The sequence below is a fragment of the Dasypus novemcinctus genome, chromosome 2 (genome assembly GCF_030445035.2).
Source record: "Dasypus novemcinctus isolate mDasNov1 chromosome 2, mDasNov1.1.hap2, whole genome shotgun sequence".
Classification (NCBI taxonomy): domain Eukaryota; kingdom Metazoa; phylum Chordata; class Mammalia; order Cingulata; family Dasypodidae; genus Dasypus; species Dasypus novemcinctus.
Genome location: NC_080674.1, coordinates 116507737 through 116534390, shown reverse-complemented (window position 1 = coordinate 116534390; position 26654 = coordinate 116507737). Strand labels below are relative to the sequence as shown.

The 26654-nt window shown below is 37.9% G+C and overlaps 1 protein-coding gene across 3 annotated transcripts in view; it reads right to left on the bottom strand.

The window, feature by feature from the left end:
- The window catches only part of CAMK4 (calcium/calmodulin dependent protein kinase IV), a 270090-nt gene that overhangs the window by 22731 nt on the left and 220705 nt on the right, over nt 1-26654 (bottom strand). For all 3 annotated transcript variants that reach the window (XM_058277043.1, XM_058277046.1, XM_058277033.2), the window contains one exon: nt 8530-8605. In XM_058277043.1, coding sequence (XP_058133026.1) covers nt 8530-8605 — 76 coding nt within the window. The remainder of the gene's footprint in view (nt 1-8529; nt 8606-26654) is intronic.

The window sequence follows — 26654 nt, the reverse complement described above, 5'->3', positions numbered from 1 at the left end:
AATTAAGCCCACTGACTTCTTAGGAGCAAATATAAAACCTTATTTGTATAGTTTAGTTTTTCACTGAACATCACTAAGAATGATGTCACCTACATAATTCAGGAGAGAATGTTCTTTCCCCAGTACAAAAGTGACCTCAGATATAAAGAAAACGAATTCTATAATATGTCCTTAGGGAATTATTTTAACGAACTAAGCACAAAGTGTGGCCAATAGAAATTATTTTTTAAAGAAAAAAACAAACAAACATGGTTCTCTATCTCTCCAAATTCTTCCTAAGTTTTATTATTTTTAGGAAATATGTGGAATTGAACAAAAACATCTTTTGACATTACATATTAGCAGATCAATATTTTACACGTTGCTTATTAAACCTATTTATCTTGGATCCTGACCAATGTATATGTCCAAGTGAACTCAGAGTTTGCTAACTTGCTTGGGGGTCCTACTCCAGTTCATTCCACTCCTAGCCATATTTCCAGACACCACAATTTCTAAGTTCACTATCACATCAAGAAAGAAAAAAAAGCTAATTCTTTTCACCTCCTTTCCCAAAATACCATGACAAATTTTATTTTTATGGAATCCAACAGTTAACTGCAGTACCCTCTGCAAGCTGAACTTCCAAAGCAGAGGTCTTGTCTGATTTGCTTCCTTTCTTTCTCATCTCTTTTAGTGAATACTTACCAAATTACCTGCAGCTAAAATCACTGTTCACAGCTTTGTTCTGTGCCCTTTATCTGACCACCAGAGAGTCCATTCTCACAGATTAAAATCATATCGAGATAAATGTCAACCAAATCTGCTTCTTTTGAATTAAACTCTAAAACTCATTGATATCTTGCTTTGCAGTAATCTTTCTTCCCAAGTGCTCTTCTTGCTTATTTCTCTCATCATTGCCTATAATTCCATCATCACTTTGACTAATTTCCTGGAAAGTCCTATTTATTCTTAGACAGGAGTTCAAGAAAGGAGATGATAATACCAATGAGTGAAAAATTTAGCCCAATGTGCCCTCTGAGAAATCTGTGTAGGGCATTGAGTTCAAGAACCTTAAAACTAACAGGGTAAGCAATGAAATTGACAGCCAAAATGCATTTTAAATATTCTTGATTAGAAATATACCAGTTTGTGTCTGCTTAAGAAATTAAATAGGTATTTGCACTTTAAGAAGGATTAGCACTTTAAATATTTTAGACAAAATGCAAAAAGTAAAATAAGAACAAGTTTAATAGGTGTACCTGCGTTTTACATTCATTACTATCCTCAGATACTGAATTATCTAAATCTGCTGTGCATTGCATAACAGAATGAGACCAAGTTATGTCCTAGGTAGAAGATCCGGCTCCAAATAAAAAGCAAGTGTTCAATCTCAGCAAATTTTATCACTAATTACATTTAGTATGTAATGAATAAATCACAAAAGGTCAAAAAGTAATCTTGGACTTCCAATTGACCAAGATGGTGGCATAAAAAGCTCCAGGATCTTCCCCCAAGTAGTTCCCCCAATAATCTTTGAACAACTAAAAAAAAAAATTGGGAAAGCCATCTTCTACAAAACTCCAGAGAATAATTAAAGTTAACTTGGTAAGTGCTGAACCAAGAAAACATGGAGTTAAAATAGGTAAGGAGAAGCTTATGGTTCCCTTACTGCCCTTACTGCCCCCTTCCTCAACCCCTCCCCAGCACAGTGTGGAGCCAGCCTGTGCTCCAACTGTGGGCCCCTGGCCCCGTTCTGGAGAGAGTAGAGTAATCCTTTTGCTTATTCTGCAGTGTCTGTACATAAGTGCCAATCTATTGGGTGGCAGCCAGAAAGACTGGCCAGGACTTGCCTACCAGAAGTTGACCTGCAGGTAGAAGCAGTCTGTGGGCAACTACAGCAGGGGAAGAAACAATTGAGTCAAAGTGGTGTGGGGTAAAGGATTATCTGCTTTAAGTCATGCAAAACAGCACATAGGAGGGGGAGAAAGTCTATTTTATAGGAGTAGAGGGAACACACAAATTCCTGTAAATGAGGGAACTCATAATGCCATGGGCAAGCACACACTCAGGAAAAAAGACTCAGGCTCAGAGAAGATGGAGATGACCCTGCACTTCACATTCACCTTTTTGAAAGAAGGGCTAAACTCTGAAGGAAATTAACAGCAAAAACAAAACCAATTTGCAAAGACTGTGAAAGGTGTCTTTTCACATTGATTTGTTTATTTTTGTTCGTTCTGGCACTCAATGAATATATGTCATATCACCAGCTGGATAAAAACTTTAGGAACAGATAGCTCAGGGATTAAATCCCAGAGTTAACACTTCAAAATATCAAAATGTACATTGTATAGCAAAAGATTACAAAACAAAGAAAAGGGAAATAATGGTCCATCCAAAGGAACAAGATAAAAATACAGAAGCCATCAACATAAAGGACAGGACTTTGAACATACTAGATTAAGATTTCAAAAAAATTATCTTCAATATATTCAGGGAGATAAAGAAGAATACCGAGAAAGAACTAAAGGATATCACAAAAACAATGAATGGACAATCAGAGAATCTCAATAAAGAGATAGAAATTTTAAAAAGAAACAACTGAACAGAAATACTGAAAATAAACATCACAATAAATGAAATGAAAAATTCCCTAGAGTGTTTCAACAGGAGAATGGAGCTGGCAGAAAAAAAGGATCTGGGAACTGGAAAACAAGATAATTAAAATGATTCGGGATGAGAAGTGGAAAGAAAAAAGAATAGAAAAAAGTCAACAGAGCCTAAAAGACCTATGGGATACCATCAAGCCACCGACAATATATGAATTATGGGAATTTAAGAAGGAGAAGAAAGATAAAGGGGAAGAGAGAATATTAAAGGAGATAATGGCAAAAAAACTTCCCAAATTTAATGGAAGTCATGAATTGAGAATTCAAGAATACCAATGAACCCCAAACAGGATAAACTCAAAGATACATAGTAGTCAAACTGTCCAATGCCAAAAACAAGGAGTTCTAAAAGCAAAAGAAAAGCAGCATGCTATGTACAAACGAGTCCCAATAGAATTCTCACCAGAAACCATGCCAATTTAGAATTTTGTATCTGCCAAGACTGTCTTTTAAAAATGGTGGCAAAACCCATTTGGGCCCTGGATATGTGAGTGATATCATCTGAGACCATTCTGACCAGAGCTGCTGCCCACTGGGCATCACCTAGGAACATAAGCCTACCCCAGGTTTTACTGACCAACACGTTAGTGAAGTAGTGGCTCATGAAATCTTCAAGAGCAGCAATGGTATTGTTTTAAGTCACCAATCTTGGGAATTTTTTTTACATGTTAGATAACTGGATCACTGTTTCAGCTATCTTACAACAGAAATTAAAATTTCTATAAAAAAAATGGGGGCAAGATTAAAACACTCCCAGATAAACAAAAGCTGTGGGCATTTGTTACCTTTAGATCTGCAATGCAAAAGACAGTTTTGTATGGCAGCTATGTATGGCAGGGAAGCATAGAGAGATTAAGAGGTGATGAGTTTTGTTTGTTTGTTTGTTTTGTTTTTGTTTTTTATTATTATTACTGGAATAATGAAAATGGCCTAGGATCGACTGCAGCGATGAATGTGCAACTATGTGATTATACTGAATACCATTGATTGTACACTTTGGATGTATTTATGCTTATTAATATGTATCAGTAAAATTGATTTGTTTAAAAAAAGACAGTTTTTCAGACTGAAAGGAAAAGACACAAGTGGATCAAACCAGCATAAAGAAATGAAGACCTCTGATAGGTAAAGTTAAACACATGGGTAATTATAAATGCCAGTATGATGTATTGTATTTTTTGGTATGTAACTTCATTACTTTTTGCTTTTTCTTGGATCTAAAGTGAAAATGCATAAAAAGTAATGTTAGATCTATGGTTTTGAACATACACTGTATAATGATATAATCTGAAACAAGTACAACAGAAGGTACGGGTAAAGACCAGTGCACATATGCCACTGAAATTATGTTGGTATTAAATCAAATGTGGTTTCTATAGACTTAGGATGTTAAATTCAAGCCCGATGGTAACCACAAAGAAAATATCTGAAAAACAAACACAGAACAAAATGAAAAGTGACACAAGTTACACAAAAATAGCAAAAAATCAAATAAATATGAAAGTAACATTAATGGGAGAATTGAGGCACAAAAAAGGTATAAGACCTACAAAGACAAAATAGAAAAATGGCAGAAGACAGCCCTATGTTATTAGGAGTTACATTAAATGCGGATGAAATTCTCCAGTCAAAAGACAGATTGGCAGATTGAATATAAAAATATGACCCAACTATAAGGTATTTATGAGACTCACATTAAATTGAAAGCCACACAAAGAGGTTGAAAGTGAAAGGATGGAAACAATATTCCACGCAAGCAGTAACCAAAAGAGAGCTAGAGTAGCTATACTAGTATCATATAAAACAAACTTTATGTCAAAAACTGTTGTGAGGGACAAAGTCACTATATACTGATAAGGAGTTAATTCAACAAGAAGATATATCAGTTATAAATATATATGCACTTAATGGCAGAAATCCAAAACATACGAAGTAAATATTGACAGATATGAAGGGAGAAATACACAGTTCTACATTAATAGCAGAAGATTTCAATGCACTGCTTTCAATAAGGAACTGATCATTAATACAGAAAAGCAATAAGGAAAGAGACTTCAATGATACTATAAACCAACTAGACCTAACAGACATATATAGACTACTTCACCCAACAGCAACAGAACATTCTTCTCTACTGCACATGCATAATTCTCCAGGATAGATCAAATGTTAATTCATAAAACAATCTCAATAAATTTAAAAATATTGAAATTACATAATGTATCTGCTCTGACCAGAATGAAATAAACCTAGAAATCAATGACAGAGGGAGAAGTGAAAATTCACAAATGTGGAAATTAAATAACACACTCTTAACCAAGGGTCCAAGAAGAAATCACAAGGCAAAATAGAGACAAATGAAAATCAAAACATCATAACATATCACAACTTATGGGGTGAGGCAAAGACAATGCTCAGAGGAAAATTTATAGCTCTAAATATTTATATTAAAAAAGAAGAGGAGGGTAGCATCATCAACATGGTCATGAAAGACATCTCTGGAAAAGTCTCCTCTCAGAAACAACTAATAAAAAAAAGATAAATCCCACTTGTTTGGAACTCCAGAGGACATTGGAGACTGGAGAAGGACTCCACAAAATGCTGAATTGAAGAAAAGGACTTTTAAAAAATACACCAAAAATAAAGTAGGAGATCTAGGACCCAGACCTGTAAGTCTGGATGGAGCCTTCCTGCTCATTCAGTTCAGTCTCAGCTTAGGAGTCACATAGAGGCAGCAAGTCTTGGAGACCTTCTGCTGTGGATTCAGACCATAGGGCCACTCGTATCAGTGAGTTAACGCCCACACATACCCAGGCACAGGGATTCAAGTCTACAGACACCCAGGGCACAAGCAGCTGGCAAGCAAATGCATTCAACAGGGCCCCCAGAAAATAAAAGAGAATGTGACAGAACTGTTGGCAAGAGGTACATGCACAACCTATTCTCTGATTGCTGGATCACCTAAATGGTGGGCGGGGGGTAAGCAGACCTTTTTGAACATTGAGCTAACAGGGAAGTAACCAGAAGCAGAAAAACCTCACAGATAAAAAGGGGGTAACTGAACTGATGTGAGGAAGGACAAGTTCCTTTATTGAAAAGAATAATGAAAAGTGGGCACTGAGTGAGTGAAAGAAATTAAACAGATCATAGAAGCTGAGGAGAAAGTTTTGGACAAAAACTAGCAGAAGAGATCACGATTCCTGGAGAAGGAGCAGAGGAAAGAAAGCTTTCTCCTAGAGGTGAAATAATTGCACATAAAAGGGCAACCTTAAAAGTTGTACTATATGTCCAGGGCAAGAATCAGATGACCTGAGAAAATCTGAACAGTTAAACAAGGACTCTAAATGTCCAGCATAAGTGGGACCAAGCATCAAAGAAGAGCCTTAGCACATACCACAATAGAACTCTCAGTAAGAGGGAGAAACTGACCTTCAGAGTTAGCACATAAAAATAATCAGATGCCTAGGCATTAGCAAAAACTTACAAGCCATACTAAGAAACAGAAAGATATGGCTCAGTCAAGGGAAAAAATGAAGACTTAAGAGGAGACAGAATTTGGAACAACCAATCAAAGATGAGAAATTCAAGCAAAACCCCTAAATAAATTCAAGGAGATGAAGGAAAATATGGATACAATTCAACTAACATGGACACAGAGCTAAATGATATTAAAAAGAAAAAATGGAGCAAAAAGAAGAATTCCAAAGTTTACAAAACATGACAGAAATTATGGGGATGAAAGGTACAATAATGAAGATTAAAAATATACTGGAGGCAAGGACAAATATTGTATGGTCTCACTAATATGAACTAAATATGAAGAATAGACATATGGGGATAAAACCTAGAGGATAGGTTACTAGGAGATAAGATGAGGGCTGAGAAGGGATCCTGACATTTAATATATGTAGAATTTTTAATTACTTTGACTATAAAAGTATGGAAATGGATAGAGTGGATGATAACAAATTATAGTGAGTATAACTAACATGGCTGGTTTGTAAGTGGGATTGTGGATGAAAGGGGTAGTTTAGGGAAGTAAATGTCAATTGAAAGAAAGCTAGAGAATAATTTAAGAACTGAGTGACATAGTGAAGGATTGTAGATGAGGACTGTAGTTAATAGTACAAATGCAAGAATGTTAATAACTAGAACAAATGTATGTCACTATTACAAGGAAGTAGAATATGATGATGCATGGGGAAAATACAATTAATATAACTTATGGATTATAATTAACAGCAATATTGAATATTCTTGCATCAATGTCAAAGAAGTTACCATATCAGTGCTAAAGGTCAATAATAGGGCATATGGTATTTTTTCTTTTGGACCAAGGAAAATGTTTAAAAATTTACTGAGGCAATGCCTGCACAACTCTGTGATGAAAGTGAGAACCACTGCGTGCACACTTTGGATAGACTGTACAAGGCATGGGACTGTATACTTCAGTGAACAATGTGGTAGAAGATGGACTGTGGTTAAAAGTACAAATATGAGAGTGCTCTCTCATGAACTATAAGAACCGTACAATAATAATACATGATTAATAATAGGGGGTGCATGGAAAAAAACATACCAAATATAAGCTATGGACCATACCTAGTTGCAATAGTTTGATGATAGTTCTTTCATCTATAACATCTATAACAAATGTTTCAAAACAATGCAAGGTGTTGGTGGAAAGGTGATGTATGGGAATTCTGCACATAATATATGATTGTTTTATAAGCTCACAACTTCTCTAATAAAAATATATATAAAATAAAAAATATACTGGAGACAAACAACAGTAGATTTGAATAGGCAGAAGAAAGAACCAATGAACTAGAAGACAGAACAATTGAAATCACATGGCCCAGAAGAATAGAGAAAAGAATGAAACTATTGAGCAGTATCTAAGGGATTTGAGTGACAGCATGAAGTTTACCAATATATGCATCATGGGAGTCCCAGAAGGAGAAGAGAAAGAAATTTGGCAGTTCCCGAGAAAGTTCAGGATAGAATTACCATATGACCTGACAATTCTACCTGTGAATATATTCCCAAAAGATTTGGAAACAGGGACTCAAACGGATAATTGCATACTGATGTTCACTGCGGTTTTATTCACAATTGCCGAATGATGGAAACAATTCCAATGTCCATCAACTGAAGAATGGATAAACAAATGTTTTAACTTTTTTTAATACACACAATGGAATATTATTCAGCCAAAAAAAGGAATGAATTTCTGATACATGTGACAACATGGATGAACCTTGAAGACATCATGTTGTATGAAATAAGCCCGACACAAAAGGACAAACCATATATGGTCTCACTGACATGAAACTATCAAAATAAGCAAATTCATAGAGTCAGAATGCAGGTCAATAGTAAAAATAGATGGGTTATTCATGCTTAATTGGTATATAGTTTCTGTTTGGGGTGGTGGAAAATTTTTGTAATGGCTGGTGATGATGGTAACACAATACTGTGAATATAAACACCACTGAATTATATATTTGAATATGGTTAAAGGGGGAAATTTTAGGGTATACACATATTACTATAATAAAAATGTTAAAAAATAGGGTGTTACAACACAAACTATGAACTCTAATGTGAGCTATGGATTTTTCTTAATAGTTTAATTATACTAATGTTGTTTCATCAATTGTAAGAAAGGTGCCACACTAAAGCAAAGTGTTACTAATAGGGAAAGCTGTCTGTGAAGGGTGGTATATGAGAACTCTGTGTTTTTTGCATGATTTTTCAGTAAAACCACAATTTCTTTCTCTAAAAAAAAGTAATATTGATTTTTATGAAGACCGTAGGTACCTGAAAATGTTACAGCAAAGACACAAAGTTTGCACCAACAGTGCTTTTCTTCACTTACAAGATGTAGGTGATTATTCCTACAGACCACATGTCCACCTCAGGTCCATAGGCACAGCCTCTAAGAATCTCAGGTGCTGCAGAAATAGTGAGAATTGTGTTAAATTGGAGCTTAAATTCAACATTCACATTTTAATAACAAGCAATTGGGAAAGACCTAAGTCATCAATAAAACTTCAGAACAGTTTTATAACTGATCTTCGCTCCCCAATCCAAGTGATGAGACTATAAATTTTTCTGTTGGTTTTAGCAGGAAAGATTATAGTCTGAGTTTGGGGAGCATTAAAATAAAGTTATTAACTTTCATTTTCTATATCGAACATCATGATGCTGCTCAAATCAGGAAGATAGAGATACATCTCTGCTACAAAGGACCCCTTCCTTAAAAGGGAGCTCTGTACATAGAAAACAGGAAGAAATGAAATGAGAAAGTTTAGCACAGAAATGGAAACAAGGGAGAGGGCACAATTCTATTACCTGGACATCTAGAACTGCTGGCAGCCAGGGCATCTGTGAATGTGTGTGTCTGACAGTGTGCAGGGCAGGGGTCTGAGGCAGAGGGTGGGAAGGACTGGGAAGTCACTAGAGGTGGGAAGCTGGAACAGGAGCTAGGATGGATTCTACATGCATGTCCTGGTATTGACAGTCACCTGTGGGTCCAGAGAGCAGCTGTCCCTCAGGCAACCTGGGGATTTTGAGGTGCGTGAGCTCTGTGCACAGCGGGCCACTCATGGGGCATCTTTCATTTACTAGTACATAGGGCTGTGAAAATGAGGAATTAACTGGGTCAAATGTATGCACTGGGGGTATTGTTCATTTGCCTAACATACAAGGACAGGAAACTAGAAGCAAGGGCTCTGCCATCAATGGAGAAACAGGGCTCAGGCCTACAGCCCAGAGTAGCCTATTTTGAACATAAGTGTTGTGGGTGCTTGTGGGGTCACAAGGAAGGAGCTGACTGATGATTGCAAAGTGCTCTTAGAGGGAAGTCTTGGGGCCACTGCACTTCCTTCAGCTGGGTGCAGGAAGGCAAGGGAACTGGATGCCTTGTCCATGCGGGTTGGAAAGGTCACATGCAGTGTAGATTGTCAAAGTGAGTTCCATGGGGCTCTGGATTTAACATACAGAAAGGAATACACTGGATTTTCCACTGAAATCCTCCTATATTGGCCTTACCATCCCCTGCTTTTTGAATCAGCACTTTCTCTCTCCCATAGAAATTGTGTTACATAAAATATAGGCCATGAAGAATCTGTAAGATGAAATGAGGGTGTGCATTCTGGGACTCTAAGCAGAAATTTAGCAAAGTCCAAGATGCATCTTTTGAGGAAATACATCTGGAGCCAAGACTTTTTTGCTTATCTACAGGTGAATTATTCCTCGAAAATCTTCTTTTTAAGATTTAATTAACATAATTAAGGAAAATGCATGCTCCGTGCCAAAACTATGCACTCTGTCAGGTTAACTTTGATTTCCCAGGACAATCTATACCCTGCAGAAGTTTCCTTTGAGCCCTAACACCAAACTTTTCCTTCCAAAGTCTTTGCTCAGCCTAGTGCCAAGGGAAGGTGGGTTAGGCTGCTACATTTCAGGAGGGCCGCTGTCGGTGTCTGTCCTGGGAGCTGACCCTGCCAGAAGCCGATGGATGTCCATTTAACGCCTCCCGACTTAGGTCTTCACATCGCTTATTGTCATCTGCTCTGAAGGGCTAACAAATCCCATATTGACATTTAAACATAAATAGAGAAATTTGTTGAGAAAAGTCTTTTACATTTTCTGGGCCTTAGTTTTCATTTCTAAAAAGTAAATTGGACTAGTTGATTTTCAAGTTTACTTTGTGTTTTAACCTGCTACCCACTTGTGATATTAGTAAGATAGTTCCTGTAGTTCAAGCAATGAGAAGCTAAGACAAGCATTCTGCCTACAGATGCTGCTGCACTGCCCACTCCTGCTATGAGAGCTGCTTTCTTTTGTGTGGGGACCTCTTCTGCCGACTACGGTGAAGAAAATCCTCCCATCCTGTGCTACCCCGAGATTCATCCTGGCAAAGGCCGGCCAACTCTGGCCATTTCTCACAGGTCCCAGCCCAAGAGCCCTGAATGAAGTGAATACTGTGGAACAAAATTTGGGGGGTGGGGGGAATCCACTTTCTAGGGCATCTGGGTTTTTTACCTGACATGACATTTGACTTTGCTTCACAGTACTGGCTGTGCAACCCTCCATGCCCAAAGCTACTTATTTCCTTGTAAGGCAATGTGAATACACTCTTGTGTGAAAAGCTAAACTTCCTATGTGAGGTTAGCAGAGACAAAGGCGTATAGAATCCTTTTGCCTTCCATAATGAATTTCTTGAAAAAATTAAAAAAAAAACCATTTACTAATTATAATATAAAATTTGGAAACAAGTCTAAACACATAAGTACAGTTAGATACTATCCTCAATACTTTTTAACTATTTCCAATGAGTAGTTAATATGGCCTTGAACTTAAAAACAAGCAGAACATACACTTGTAGTCTATTTGAATACTTCTGGTGAGCCAAAAACCTTTCTAGAATAAGTCTCAGGCTCTGGCACTCCAAAGTTTCAAGTTTCCTGGGTTTCAAATGTCCTTGTAGGTGATTCTACTCATTTGTAGTCTCCTTAGAATGAGAGACTACTTCCAATTTAGTTCAAGAAAAGATATCAACTAGTTTGCTTTTTAAAGTTATATGGACTCCCTATTGTATTTCATATCTTTTTTCATTGCTTTACCAAAACAAACAAAAACAGGAGGAACAGAAAATCATTTCAAAGTATCCCATAATATGTTTGTCTTTTTTTTCATTAAAAAAATTTACTCAAGTATATCACTCACACATAAACATGCATAAACAGTAAGTGTATAGTAATAGTTATGAACTCACAAAACATCCATAGCATCATACAGGACTCACATAACTCACCCTACCACCAATACTTTGCATTGTTGTTAAACATTTTTCTATTTTTTTAAAAGATTTATTTTTTATTTATTTCTCTCCCCTTCCCCTCCCCGCCCCCATTGTCTGCTCTCTATGTCCATTTGCTGTGTGTTCTTCTTTGTCCACTTGCATTCTTGTCAGCAGCACTGGGAATCTGTGTCTCTTTTTGTTGCATCATCTTGCAGCGTCAGTTCTCCGTGTGTGCAGCGCCACTCCTGGGCAGGCTGCACTTTTTTTGCGTGGGGCAGCTCTCCTTAGGCGCATCAGCACTGTGCATGGGCCAGCTCACCACACAGGTCAGGAGGCCATGGGTTTGAACCATGGACCTCCCATGTGGTAGGCAGATGCTCTACCAGTTGAGCCAAATCTGCTTCCCTGTTGTTAACCATTTTAAACTAATAATTAAAGAGCATTAGGTGGACCGTTTGTCTTTTTTTGAGGTAGCAGGATTGAAACTGGGATCTTGTATGTGGGAAGCTGACACTCAATCACTGAGTCATATCAGCTTCCCTGAGTTGGTTTTATCATTTTTTATTTGTTTTTGTTTTTTTTTTTCTGGAGACACTGAGAACTGAACCTGGGAGGCCAATGCTCAACTTCTTGAGTCACATCTGCTACAATGTTTTTTTAAAAATTCATTTAAAGAGATTTAGGGTGGTCTTTTCTGAATCATTCAATAATTGTTTCTTGATTTTCTTGGATGTCTTCTAAGTAGACCCACATTTTCTGCCACTACCTGAAATACCTTATAATTCATGCTGTTGTTCATTAAACACTAAATGCTACAGAGCACCTCACTTTCCAATCTCCAATAGAAAATAATTTTGGTAAATGACCTTGGAATTTCGAAGATGCCAGATTTACCTTCAGAAAAAGCAATTTTAATGAAACATAAAAATTAAATAAAAATTCAAATAGTATATTTAGTCACCAAAATACCACCTTAACTACAGAGTGCCTTTTTTTTTTTTTTAAATAAGATGATAGTGATTGGGAGTCCAACTAGAGATTGGGATTAATTCCTTTTTATCAAAACAAATTCCTGTAATCACTTCTGAAAATGCACCTAAAGTAGGTCCTTCAAGTACAGCGTATGGCACACTTTCAGGGATAGTTGGTGTTGGGTTTTCCCTCTTTTCCTAAAGCCCTAGGAGAAAAATAAAGGGACACTTTGGTCATTGGCTGAAACTTTATTTCACTGATGTCTTAGATGAGCTTTTTGATCCTTTCCTATCTATTGAGGTAAAACAACAGAGTGGTATTCTTTGCCAGAGAACTTTCTCAAACTACTGTTAAGTGTTTTGAAAAAAACAAATCCAAGAGAAAATAAGGTGAATGAAATAAATAGGTACATTTATTCACTCATTAAAGGAGTCATTAAAGATTTATTAAGTGCCTGCTGTATGACTGTCACTGAGCTGGACAGTGCAGGGTGAATATTGGGGAGTTAAAGAGAACAAGTCTCTGCCATCACGGAGCTTCCAGTTTGGTGGTGGAGGTAGATGTTAATCAAAAAATATGAAGTAATCACTGGCAGTGCTTGGAAGGACAGTGTCTCTAACAGGGGGTTGACCTGGTAAGAGAAGATAACCTGAGGAAAGAAAGTTTGATCTGAGCTGTGAAAGCTCTGGAGGAGTTAACTAGGCAACGGGGAAGAGGGCAGAGGATGAGGGAAGGAAGAAAAAGATCCAGACAGAGAAAACACTTCTGCAAAGGAAGGCACAAGGAACAATCAAGGACCTGAGAGAAGCCAGTGTTGACTGGAGCCTGAGCCACAGGTAGCATGGCCCAGGAGAATGCATCTACACCGGCCAGACGGCTGACTGCAGTAGATCAGGGCTTTTGTTTGTTTGCTTGCTTGTTTTTTAAAAAAATTCCTTCCTATGCTTTTGTTTTAACAATTCCAAACTTAAGGGGGAAAAAAATCTACTTCCCTGTTAAAGTCTGACTTTACAGAACTACTCTCCTTCCCAGAGCTGAGAAGAAGACATTGGAGGATTGTTTGGCAGTAGGGAGAGGCTTGTCTTGAGCTTAGGGAGATCTTCTTGGTGCCACAAAAGCCAGTTGCATCTAGATATAGCTCTACACTTTGCCTCCAGCGACTGAACAGTGTGGGGGAGAAGAAAGAAGGGAGGGTATCTGCTGGATGCAGAAGAGGAGTTGTTGGAAATTCTCTGCCTCTTCCCTGCTCTGACGAAGGCCTAGGAACCCAGAGGAGACCCACACACTTAGGGGCAGCTTCCTGCGGTGACAGCAGTGCCTGCCCTCCCCAGAGCAGGACAGCCTCCACATGGAGTGCTTATCGTAGCATCTGTACGTGATTTGATCCTTTGCTAATGTCTCACAGATATTTGCCAGAAACAGGGTAAAACCCCCTGTTCTGAGGCTCAGGGTATGTGTTCATTTCAGACACATGACTAAAAGCTGACCAGCTGAGCTGCTGTAGTGGAAGCCCACATGGCTGGAGTTAAGAAACCGCACTGTTGTACCAGCTCTGCCAGGAATCACCCCTGTAAATGTGGGCCAATCACAGCCCCTTCCAGGGTCTCCTTTTCCTTCCAAAGGCCGTGACCTTCTAAGGTCTATTCTGGCTTATAAAATGAATTCAGGATCATGAGCAGAGAATTCAGTGGTGGAGACAGATAAGCCAGGCACCATCCGCAGTGCAGTGTGCCTCGCGTTATGACAAACGTGTGTGGGGGGTGCTTTGAGAGCGCCGATTAGCCTGGAGTCGACCTGAAATACTTCCAGAGAGTGTGATTCTTTTGACAAGTCTTCTAGGATGAGCAGAAGTTAGCCATGTGAATTAAAGACGGAAGAACATTCCAGGAAGAGAAAACAGCACATGCGAATGCATGGAGGGGTGAAACTGCATGACCCATGTGGAAAGTGTTAGGTTCCAACTGGTTGGAGAGAAGGGAAGAGCAATGGAGGAAACGGTGGAACGAGGCGAAAGAAGGAGGCAGGCATCCTATGTGCTAAGCCTGTGAATTTGGCCATAAATTTGAAAGGGGGGTGATATTATGAATACTTTCCATGGAGTCATTCATCATTTGTACATAATAAGATTACATTGATAAATCCCCAAAAATCGTGTACTTTGCGTGAACATATTCTAAAATTAGAGCCGTCTCATTCCAGATAAGCACTGGCACCCCGAGGTCTCCAACACACTCAGGCTGACGGGGAGCTGGACACAGTCCTGAGAGCCTGCGCTAGCTATGCACATGCAGTCCAGGTGTCTCGAGCAGACTCCAGGGGCCTCTGAGCAGCAGGAGAAATTAAGCTGTGCTTCCCAATGGGCTAGTGCTTCTCACACGTCACACAAGCTGAAGGTGAGGAAGACTCCCAGAAGACTCAAACACAGTCAAGTAAGTCAGTCACTGTTTTTGGAGATGATACAGAGAAAGATGGCAAGCATTGTCTTCTTAGGACACTTGAGAGACAAATTGAGGTTGACACCACCTTGAAGGAAGGCTTGTCTGGAAACCAGGGGCTGGAGACAAAGAGCTGATATGTCAGTTCACCCGGTCAGAACTTCCCAGCCTGTAAGTCACCCCACTTCAGGGTGCCAGAAAGAGTTATAGGTGTCCTGACATGCTTGTCACCTCAGTCCCGGTGCTGGTAGAAGTTCAGGTTGCCTAAGCACTTGAGATAGTTGCCTCTGGCTAGGAGCAACTTTGTCAACTATAACAACGAGCCTCACATACTATCAATTTTCTGTTTGCTAGGTTGTGAAAGCATAGAGAAGGATGAGATGGCATTTGAGGCTCTGCTGTTATGACTTGATAGTGTTGAGCAAAAAAAAATATTAGAAGGATGTTCTGAGACACCAGTTATAAGCTTTGTGCTTTCACTCTTTCTTTCTACCCTCCAGGGCTCTTGATTTTTTTATACTGCAAATATCAGTCAAACCAACTTCCACTTGATGCTTTTCAGTTAACCTGTTAAAACCTTTTGCCTCATGAATTGTGTGCCATTTCTCTTTGTATAAATCTTAAAACTGGGAGGATAGCCTGTTTATTTTCCTCTTCTTAAAACAAATAATCCCCTGAAGAAAATCAAATATTTGAGAATACCTAGCACTTTCAGAAGTGGAAAAACTAAACCTCCTTATTTTTATTACCCTGTGAAAGTTTCATATCTATGAAACTCACTTTCTTTGTGATTCCATTGAGCCTTCCCATCCTGAGGTAACTGCTATTTTTTCCAGTCAGACTGAAGCAGATCAAAGCTCCTGATCACTTCCAAGTTGTGAAATGCTGACCCGGAAGCCCATAGGAGGATTAATTTTCCAATCTTTTATGGGTTGAGGTGGAGTACAATAAATAAGCCCAACTCATCCTAATATTAACAGTAAATAAGAACTCTTCTGTATATGGAGATGCAAATATAAAGTACTGGACTCAGAATTTAAGCTCTGCTTCATATTTTAAATAAGGCAAATATTGTTTTTTCCTCTAGAGGAACTATACACTTTTGCTTACTATTATCAAATATAATTCTTTTGAAACTTTTGAGCTGTATTTTATACATACTCTTTCTGCATAAAATTTCTAAAATGAGAACATTTTGTGGGTGTTCAGGGACAAAATAATACATCTTAAACAAGTTTCTACCCACTTGCCATCAATCACCTCTTCCTTATGACCTCTTTCCCCCATCATTCCACCCTCACATATGTAATAATAGAGCTGAATCCTCACAGAACTTGAATTCTCTGGCACAGCTGGTTTTGTTCTTAAGATAAGAACACTTACATAGACGTGGGCATAGGAGATGATTTATGCTGTAGAGACCCAGAATGTAAGGATTACCCTTACATTAAATGACTGTTTCTAAACTCAAGAAGAACATGAGAGATAAGGATAAGATGCTGGTGACACTCTCTTTAAATTCAATTTTATCAGTTATCTCAGGCCAAAAATATATATGGTTAACTTTGACTGAAGCTTGGCCGGGATCTTCCACTGTGCATATATAGCTTTGTGACAATACCATTTAATACCATCTACTATACATAGGCTATCTACTGAGTGATATAAAAATGAATAGGACTCAGTTTCTCCCCACCCCTCGCTGACAGCCCTGGATCAAGGATGAGAAAAGGCAGCTTTTGGGAACACTTTTCAAGTCAGGGAGTTCCCTACCTAGGGAGGCAGCCCTTTCTATCACTGGTAGCTTTAGTTCTTAGAATACATTTCTGCGTATTGAGCCAAAAGTCTGTGCCTTGCAATAGCCACTTACAATTACTACTCTTGTCCTCTAGAGCTCCTTTATTCTTCAACAGTTCTTTAAATCTTAAACGTGGTTTCTTTCCTTCTACCTGGTGCCCTAATGATGGTGGGGCCCAGGGTTGGCCTGAGGTCCTTTATTACCTTGGTGATACTAGATACTATTATGAATTTACCATCTAAATGCTGATAACTTCCAATTTTATATCAACAGCCAAGTTCTTGTCCCTGAACTTCAGACACAAAGACCCCTCTGTTCATTGTCACCTCCATTGGCTATCTAACAGGCATTTCAAAATGAACAAACCCTGAGCCTGGCTGCTCCAAAAGCCTCCTCAATCTGTCTTAGTTTTCAAGGGCTTCTATAACAAATACTATGAACAGGTTGGCTTAAACAACAGGAATTTATTTTCTTACAGATTTGGAGGCTAGAAATCCAAAACCATGGGGTCAGCAAGGTCATGCTTTCTCCGCAGTCTGTAGTGCTGGTTGGCAATTATAACTCAATTTCTGCTCTTCCATATGACCATTTGTCTCCTTCTCTCTCCTCCTACTGCTGGGTCTGACTTTCCTCTGCTTATAAAGATTTCAGTCATATTGGATTAAGGTCCACCCTGGTTTAGTTTGGCCTCCTTTTAACTAACATCTTCCAAGATCCTACTTACGAGTGGGTTCACCTCCACAGGACCAGGGCTTAAGACTTGAACTAATCTATGTAGGAGACATAATTCAATCCATAGCACCATCTAAATAAATGTTAAATTAGCCTTCCGGTTGTTACCTCTCTGAGCCCCTCTCCTACCTACTATTTTCCCCCGTTGTCACTGCCTCCTTGATGTACCTTATCTTTCCCTAGATATCCACGAGACTTGCTACCTTTCTTATCCCTTTCAAGTCTTTGCTCACACGTTCCTTTCTCCCATGAAACCTTCTCTGATCACCCTGTTTAAACAGCAATCCTGGCTCCCAGCACTTCCAGTATCCTTTCCCAACTTACTATTTCTCCAAAGCAGTTATCATCTTTCTATATAACTTACATCTTTTTAAATTTATTATCTCTTTTCACCCTAAAATACATGATGCTTAAGGAAGAGGTTTTTTTAAAAATTTTTTTTCCCTGTTTTATCTCTAGCACCTAGAACAGTGCCTGGTGAAAGTAGGTGCTTAATAAATACTTACTGAATGAATAAAGGACTGAATGTTTTCAGAACTGAAGTTCCACATTTTGTTTGGGGCAGCATCAGACCAAGATGAAGGCCCCAAGAGACTCATTTTCCTCTAAACTTCATACTTCCAGGAAAGCCTAAGATAAGCCCCCATCCAACTTGCAGAGTCCCTTGTCCATTCCAAGGTCAAGGGCAAGATGAGTTGTGATCTTTCCTCACTACTCTGCATCTGTCCCCAGCCCACTTTTCTTTTACTTAGGACTTATGCCTGTGGCTCAGGCACTGCAGGCATACCTGCCACACTTATGATATGGTGGCCTGGGGACACAGCTGAACTGAGGGAGGAAGAAGGGCTGTGTCAGGAAGGAGGCATGGGTCCCTCTACTACCTGCTTAGCCTTCTCTGCCTTCCTTCCTTTCACCTCTCCTGCTTCCTTTCCTACTGTCAATAGACACCACCAGAACCCCATACACACATCAACCTGTCAAGGTGACAGTTACAGATAGTACAGTAATTTATAAGAAAATCACCTCTGTGGGTATAAAATTAATTCTCTGGTGAGATTATCCCTTACTTTATTAGATTACCACTGTAATAGAAATGAACAAAAACATAATGTCTTATGAAATGATTCTGAAATTTGGGTTTTAGATTTTTAGATGTCTTTTATTTTTATTTGAATTTTCCTATAGTTTTCATATTAGTGTGAATTCATGTTATAGAGATTGTAGCTTTCTGGTTAATTTAACTGTTTTGCTGAGAGTTAAACAGAGCTCTTTTGGTCAATTTTGGCTGTTGAAAATTTTTCTTAAATTTTTGCATAGTGAACCTAGTGGACTATTCTCTTGAAAAATAGCAAAAATGTGGCAAAAATAGGGATACAATTTGGGATTATCCCTGTAATAATTAACTGGCCCTAAGAAAGGGCAAGACTTGCCTTATAGAGGTATATGATCTTGGAAAAGTGTTCTATTAACGAGATTTTAAAAAGTACTTGAAATGAAAATATTTCATATGACAAGTTCAAATGTTATATTTTTTATTGTTCTCTTTAAGAAATTTTTCTTAAAGAAGCTTTTAATTTTGGGAAGCTTAAAAAATGGTTCTGCAGGGCGAGTGTGTGTATGTGTGTGTATCTATAGTGGGGGGAGAGTAGATTATTCTATTTTTAACAAAATACTTTTCAATTTCCCCTTTTTAATCTATTAAAATATTGGACTAAAACTTGGTCCTTTTTTTCTCTCTGACGATAAAAACTTTAGAAATCTATGGTTCCAACAGCTATTCAAGCAAACTTGAATTCCTTTGATAAAAGCCTATCAGAACACAATGTCCTCTCTGATGATCAAAATACAACACAATGAACCCAAAATACCCAAGTAGACCTAATAGTTTCAGATGCTAAAACTGATTCAATGAATTTTACCACAGTTTTATGTTTGAGTCAATGTCTAGTCACTGAGGAGAACTTGTCTTTCTGCAGTCACCAAAATTAACAAACAAATCCCCTCTTTTGCCCAATTATTTCCAGTCATACAGGAAGGAATTTTTTTGTGTTGCTCCATATTTACCTCATAACCAATTACCACTATATGAGGAACCAGCAGAGTTTTAGAAAAGATTGTATTGGTTTTCTCTACCATTTTCTTATGGTTTCCATTCTCAGGAAATATTATTAATATTCATACCCAACACATTAAAAAATCTAGAAAAATGTTAAAAATTTTCAAAAACTATAAAGTTCAGAGAATATAACTGTAGGTTAAATCTTAGGGGAAAGAAAATAAATGAGTCTTTATTTCAAAATAAAAAGAATTGTGGCAGAGACAATGTAATTTTAAAGACCTGAAACACAATTCCCCTAGCATAGGATTTACTGGTTGCAGGGAAAAACTAGGAACATCATACTTCTTAATCTGATAGTTTTAATAATAATAATAATAATAATAATAATGAGGATAGTATTGATAATTATTATATTTTCTTTTATAAATGCTGAACCTTTATTGCATGTTCTATGTACCAAGGGCTGCTCTAACAATTTCACATACATTAGGTTATTTATCCTTTAGGATCCCTGTGCAATTAATGTCATTATTATTCTCATACACAGTTGAGGAGATTGAGAGTTAGAGGGTTTATCTACCTTGCTTAAGGTAAAACCTGGAGTAGCATCGAGCCATTTGACTTGGGATCCTATTTTAGCATGAAAACAAGAACAGCAAGAGCAACAACAACAACACAACTGGCAATCCATGCCTGGCCTGTGTATGGTAGACAAACGGGGCCAAAATACGGCCAACCCATGTCTCCAGCCATCTGTACACTCTGTGGTGAAGGTAGGGCATGAAAGACCTCTTCGGTGCTGTAGTGTCGGGGGCTGGTGTATGTGTGCTTTTATAGTAGATTTTGAGCTAGTGACATTCACTTCATGCTTCTGAGCCCACCACTACATGTTGGTCCTTTAGGAGGTAACATTCTGGAATATTTTTCAGGGCTGTAACATGAGCTTATTTTACCTGTCATCCCACACTTTCAGCAGGCACTAATGCTCCACATTTGTCGGGGATTGAATTGTGTATCCCAGAGAAACATATTCTTAATATCATTTCATCCCTGTGGGTATGAACCACTGTAAATATGACTTTCTGAAGATGATATTTTTAGTTAATGTGTGACCAAGTGAATCAGTTTGGGCTTTAATTCAGATTACTGTAGTCCTTTTTATGCAGAATGAAATTCAGGCAGAGAGAGAAAACCACCAGAAAAGCAAGAAGCTAGAAGTCAATGGAACCTGGAAGAGAAAGGAGAAGACACCTGCGCATGCACTGCCATGTGATGAAAAAGCCAAAGATCGAAGGATTGCTGTAAGCCAGCCCCAGAAAGCCACAATCTTCAGGAAGTAAGCCATCACCCTGCTGACACCTTGATTTGGATTTCTCCTAGCCTCAAAACCTTGAACCGATAATTTCCTTTTGTCAAGTCAACCCATTTTATGGTATTTTTGTTACCAGCTAGGAAACGACTACAACATATAACCATATTTTTAGTTGCACCACCTCCATATTTAAACAATACTGATAAATATGGCTGAATCCATCAGTCGAAAAGCCCTGTCATTTTTCAAGACTGAGGCAGGTCCAGTCTGTTCGCTCACTATATATGGAAACACCTAGAATATGATTGGTAGGAATAGTTACCTGTAGACTCACTGCATAAAGTGGGAGCAAGTTCCTCAATTGTTAATAATCACCTGCATTTTGGTATAAAGTTAAGCACAATGAGTATTTGCCATTTCTAAATTATGCATAATAGTAAAGCAGTGTTTGCCTAAGGGACTTAGCACCTGGGACATTTTCATGTAGTAATATTTCATCTGAGTTATGTCAATAAGACTGTCTTAGAAATTAATAAGAGATCTTGGCAAATGGCAAAAGAAAAATTCTTAACAGCTTCTGGATCATGAGAATAAAATTTAGAAAAACAAACAGAAATATGAAATATAAATGTACATAGTTTAGCTAATTTTATAAATAAACGAGATAATTGGTATTAGAGAGAAATATTCTTTTATTTAACCATTACCATACTGGATCCTTTCCTATTCTTACAGCTTGTACTTCTTTCTGTGATTGGTGTGGGTTGGTTTCAATAATAGGCAAGTCTTAAATAGCAAAACCAGTGAGAACATTTTGGTAGTTAATGTTACATAGTTATATTTGCACCACATTTACTAGTAGCCACAGCTGGATGACTTTTTTTCGGGAGGGGAACAGGGAAAGGGCTTAATCTTTTTCCAACAACAAGATGTTGAGAATGTCGTTAACATTGAACTCTTTATGAACTATTTTGGAGTACCAATCATTTTTGTCATTTATCTGGACAACAAATTCTAATTTTCTGGCCTGGAGTTTGGTTTTGACTGGGCAACTTTCCCAGGAAATAATGAGTATTTGCTTAAACACACAGCGTCTGTGATTTTCTTTTGCAATTCTCTTACAGGGGAGCCCTGTGTTATTTATAGCTTAGGACAAAGGCTCTATGAATGAGACCAAATGAGTGGTTTTCCTTTTTTTCCCTTTTCTACCCTAAGAAATGACAGAGGGTATAACAGATATACCCACTCCATCAAAAGATGTAATTCCAAAAGCCTTCCATTAAAAGTAGAAACTAGACAACAGTGCAAGTATGAATAATGGACCCTGGGTGCCATTGCTACAAGAAGCAAGGAAACAAGTTCACACCTCTCCTCTGTGTCAATTATTTAGGCCTCAGATTTTTTTCAGGTTAAACATAGAGTCTCTGTGTAAAGTAGTACTTTCTATAGCATGATAGTGAATCCCACCTGTCTTGCTCTTAGGTCTCAATCCTAGCTCATCTATAAATGTATGGTTTTCTTCCTCCCACCTCTTCTCAACTCTCTTTATTCTATGAGTTTGGATCTCCTTTTTGGAACTGAAAAAAAGCCATCATCTTTCCTTCGTGGAATGACAACACTTGCCCACTTTTACCTCCTCTATAGAGATCTGCCTCTTGGTGGTGGTGGGGAGGGGCCATCGCAGTTACCTCACGCATCAGTACTGGGCACTACCATGTTACTTAACAGAACGTTCAATATTTATAAGAGTAAGGTGAATTTATATAAACTAAAAATGAAATGAAAATATTAAATAAGAAAAGGCAAGTTGCAGAATGATTTATTTCATGTCAAAAGCACAAGCGTATATCCCTTGAATTTTTTGCAATTTATTCCCTATGGATTACCTGTTTAGAAAGCAAATGAACAAGTAAGAAAGCAAGAAAGGCTATGTTCTAGGCATATGTGCAAGTGTGGAGAGCTAGAGAGGCTGGCCAGACTGACCAGAGGAGAGGAAAGAAAGTCAGGACAAAGACCTATGGGACAGGTGCCAAAGGAAGAGGAACTTTGGAGAAAGAGAACTTTAAAGGGATTTTTAAGGAAGTTTTACTGCTTGGTGTGAATGTAACTACTCTGTGACCTTAAGAAAATTTAAGTAAAAGTCTACAGAGTTCTTTAAAACTTTTGGAATAAGATTTATATTCAGTTTAGAATAATAAGCTGTGACTGGCCTCTGGCAAAAAAGACCAAAGAGGTATGTTTACGATGTATCTGATTGTGCCATAATGAGTAGAAGGGAAAGTACGTGTCACAGCATGGTGACATCAATGTCCTATCAAGAATTGAGTTATGTGATCTGATTGGAGACAACAGAGATTGTCCTGGAAAATGTGGGACCTGGACTCTTCTCTGCATCATATTTTTTCTGTGCCCTGGTGTTACCGTGGTTTCTGTTTTCCTTGAACTTAGGTTTGCCAATGATTTCTTGGTTAGTATACATAGGTGTATTCTTAAAATCCTGCCCCTTCCTCTACTTCCACTTTGAGTTAATATTTCAATAAATTTCCTTGGGATACACAGTATGTGTGAATAAATATAGAGATATTTATACACAATTTTGAACATTGCTCTTATAAATAAACATACAGAACTCATTTGTTGTTGATTTCCAAGCCAGTCTCAACCCATATAATATTAATTCCACATAAATGTTTAGCATTAGAGAATTCATAAGGCACTTTTATTTTCCCTCTCAAGCCCCAAAATCTTCCTCTAAGGTAAGCAGAGTTCTTTTCCTCCTCTCTTCCTTTCTGCTTCCAACTCCTTTTCTAATAATTTGGCAAATCACTCCTTTATGGTGAGTCCTTATCTAAGGCAGATTATCTCTCTCACTTCTAACCATTCAGCTCCCTTTCTGTTTAAATAACAGTGATACAGATACCTGGCAGAAAAAAAATAAATGGAAAATAAGCCTCCATTAAAAGACGGCATTATCCTTAAGATGGACCTCTTTATGATAAGGAAGAAAGTCTGAAATATTATTTTTATAATCATATTATGTGTTTAAAAAATGAATGACTGAATTTTGGAGTAGACTGAATACTTTATCCACTGAGAAGCTGTTTTTGCAGTGACAGCACCATGTGTGCGGTGTCATCAGAGGATAGGAAAGAATGTTTGCAATAGTTTTCTAACTGGTCTGTCTTTCAACCTCAAGTCCATCTGTCTTAATATCATTATCAAGATGTTTACAAAATACAAGCTTGATTTTTAAAATATTTTCCTGATTAAAAACCTCTGCTGGATCACTATTACCCTCAAAACTAAGCCTGATTTCTGTAGTCTGATGCCTAGATTTAAAAATACATATATACCCTATCTTATCATTCCAAGTCCATCTGTATTCTCTGTACCAAGGACTCTATGTTCCAGTCATTCAAAGTGACAATGTGACAAAGAGCCCCTGAACTTGCCAGAAAATATCTGTGGCTATCTCTTCACTTGTTGAACTTCTCCTTATCCTTTGGTATCCAGTTCAAATGTCCCTCCTTTGTGATGATCTCTCCAGGCAGGATTAACCATTCCCTCCTCTCTGTACTCCCCAGCCCTTGGCTCAGTTCAATATCACAGAATTCATTACAACAAACTGGGATTTACTCTGGACAGGTGTTTCTTCTTTTATAGCCTTGAAATTCCTTGAAGGATGAGACCACATTGTATCCATTCTTGTAACCTCAATGCCTAACATGGAGTCTATTAGACATTCAATGTTAGTTTTACCAATGAATAAAGCATTCATTCACAGAATGACCATATTGAAATGCTGCAAGAAAGAACTGCTGACATCACTATTATTAAAACTCTTGAAAATGAACTACCAACTCTTAATCATGGAAGGCATTCTGAGAGGCCACTAGTGTAATCTCTTCCCAATCCTCCCATTCTAGGGCAGCACAATTCTCTTAGAAATTTGTTCCAACTTACCCATCTCCTAGGAATGCTTAATGGATAATGATTATTAAATTATCCATCAGCTTTCTTCTTGTGGGAGAATATTAATTCCTTTTATCACTCTTTTCTCAACTATCTTTCTCTCAATAGTTAGAAATTATCAATCATAAATAGGTAATCCCATTTGGGACATGGTACTAAATTTGGGGTTCTTTCTCCTGCTCCACCATAGCCTGGGAGACCTGGAGTCATGGAAGAATTACAGAAGAAAGACAAATAAGGACATATGAACTAGGGGAAAGGCAAGGGCTTACAGCACCTTTAGGAGGGAAGAGCCATAAACAGCAGTTTGTCAGTAACAGGTCTGAGGAAAATAAAGCAACGTGTAAAAAAATAAAAATAAAAGGCATTCAAGAGGATGCTCTAGGGAACATGATATAGTGCAGTGCAGTGGTTTTCACATTTTTCCCTCCCTTGGTATGGGACTCTTGCTATGATGAAGAGAGTGAGTTGTCTAATCCAACATCCATCCTTAGTAACAGAACCCTGAAGTCACTTGGGGCAGCAACATGTCCAGCCAAATGGCAACACTGCCAGCTTCCCTTGCAGTGTGCAGGCTGTGACTGGGTAGTGGCCACGAAAACAGAAGTGGAAGTGACATGTGGGGCTTCAGCAAATCTACCTGAAAAGGAGATGGTACATTCTTCTTTAGTCTTTTTGCCTTCTTGCTGACTAGAATGCAGGTGTAAAGGCTGAATTCAGGCAGCTTTCTTGGACTATGAGGAAACATGAAGGAATGGCAGAGCAACAAGAAAGAAAAAGCCTGAATCCATGATACTGAGACCCATCTTACCAGAGCCATAGCGGTGGAGTCCACTGGGACTGCTTATCTCCACACTTCATCTAACACTAGAAAAATACATTTCTATCATGTTTAAGTTATTTTGAGTTCTTTGAAGTTACCCTGAACAGATAAATTATTCTTGACCTCAAGGAGCTTAAGTTCAGAACAAGGATATTTGGCACAAAGTAAAGAACTAGAAAGACAGGTGTATCCAATTCTATGCAATTATTGGGATTTAAGAAATTGAGCTGCAAGAAAATCATATTTTAAATCCATCAGGGAAGCTAATTAGTTAAAAGCAAAATTTAAAACATCTATATGAACTTGGATTCAGGGAGGAAGGTATGGAAAGATGTACTCTGGGCTATTAATACTGATTACATATCTTTGGATTTTCATTTCTTACAATGATAAAATAATTCATTTGAGGTTTAAAAGTTGCAATAGAAGACATTTTAAAATAAAAGCAATACCTGATCCATCCTTTTGTGAAGAAAAACAATCTTCCAATTATCTATATTTTTTTTAAGGGGAAAACTTATATTTTTAGACTCTTGGATACCCAGATTCTTGTCTCCAATCCACTGACAATTAGATTTGGAAACTTGGGGAAGACATTTAAATGTCTTTGGGTCTCAGTAAAATGAGGATGGAAATGAGCATTAAAGTTCCTTCCAGCACTAAATTTCTGTGGATTAATCAATGAATTAAATTAATATCCTCAATGAATGTTTTACTACACTTCTCTAAACTGATTTCTCTGAATTCAAAAGGGGTTAAAATGAATTAGTTATATAATTCTTAGGTATCTATTTCTGAGGCAGCAGAGACTAACAAATATAAATGCTATAGTGGAACAAGATGGGTATCTCCAAACACCACCCTTCTCCTTTGATTTCATAATGGACTTTCTGTGCCCATAGCACTGTATTTCTCAAGGTGCTATAACTTTCTGATCTATATGTCTGTAGATCGCATCACATGGATGTGAGCCCCTGGATGGTGATTGGGCATGAAACATATCTCCCTGGTGCCAAGTACTGGCCTGACTACACAAAAGGTGATTACTAAATGTTTGCTGAAGAGATAAGTGATGGAAGATGTGGAAAAAT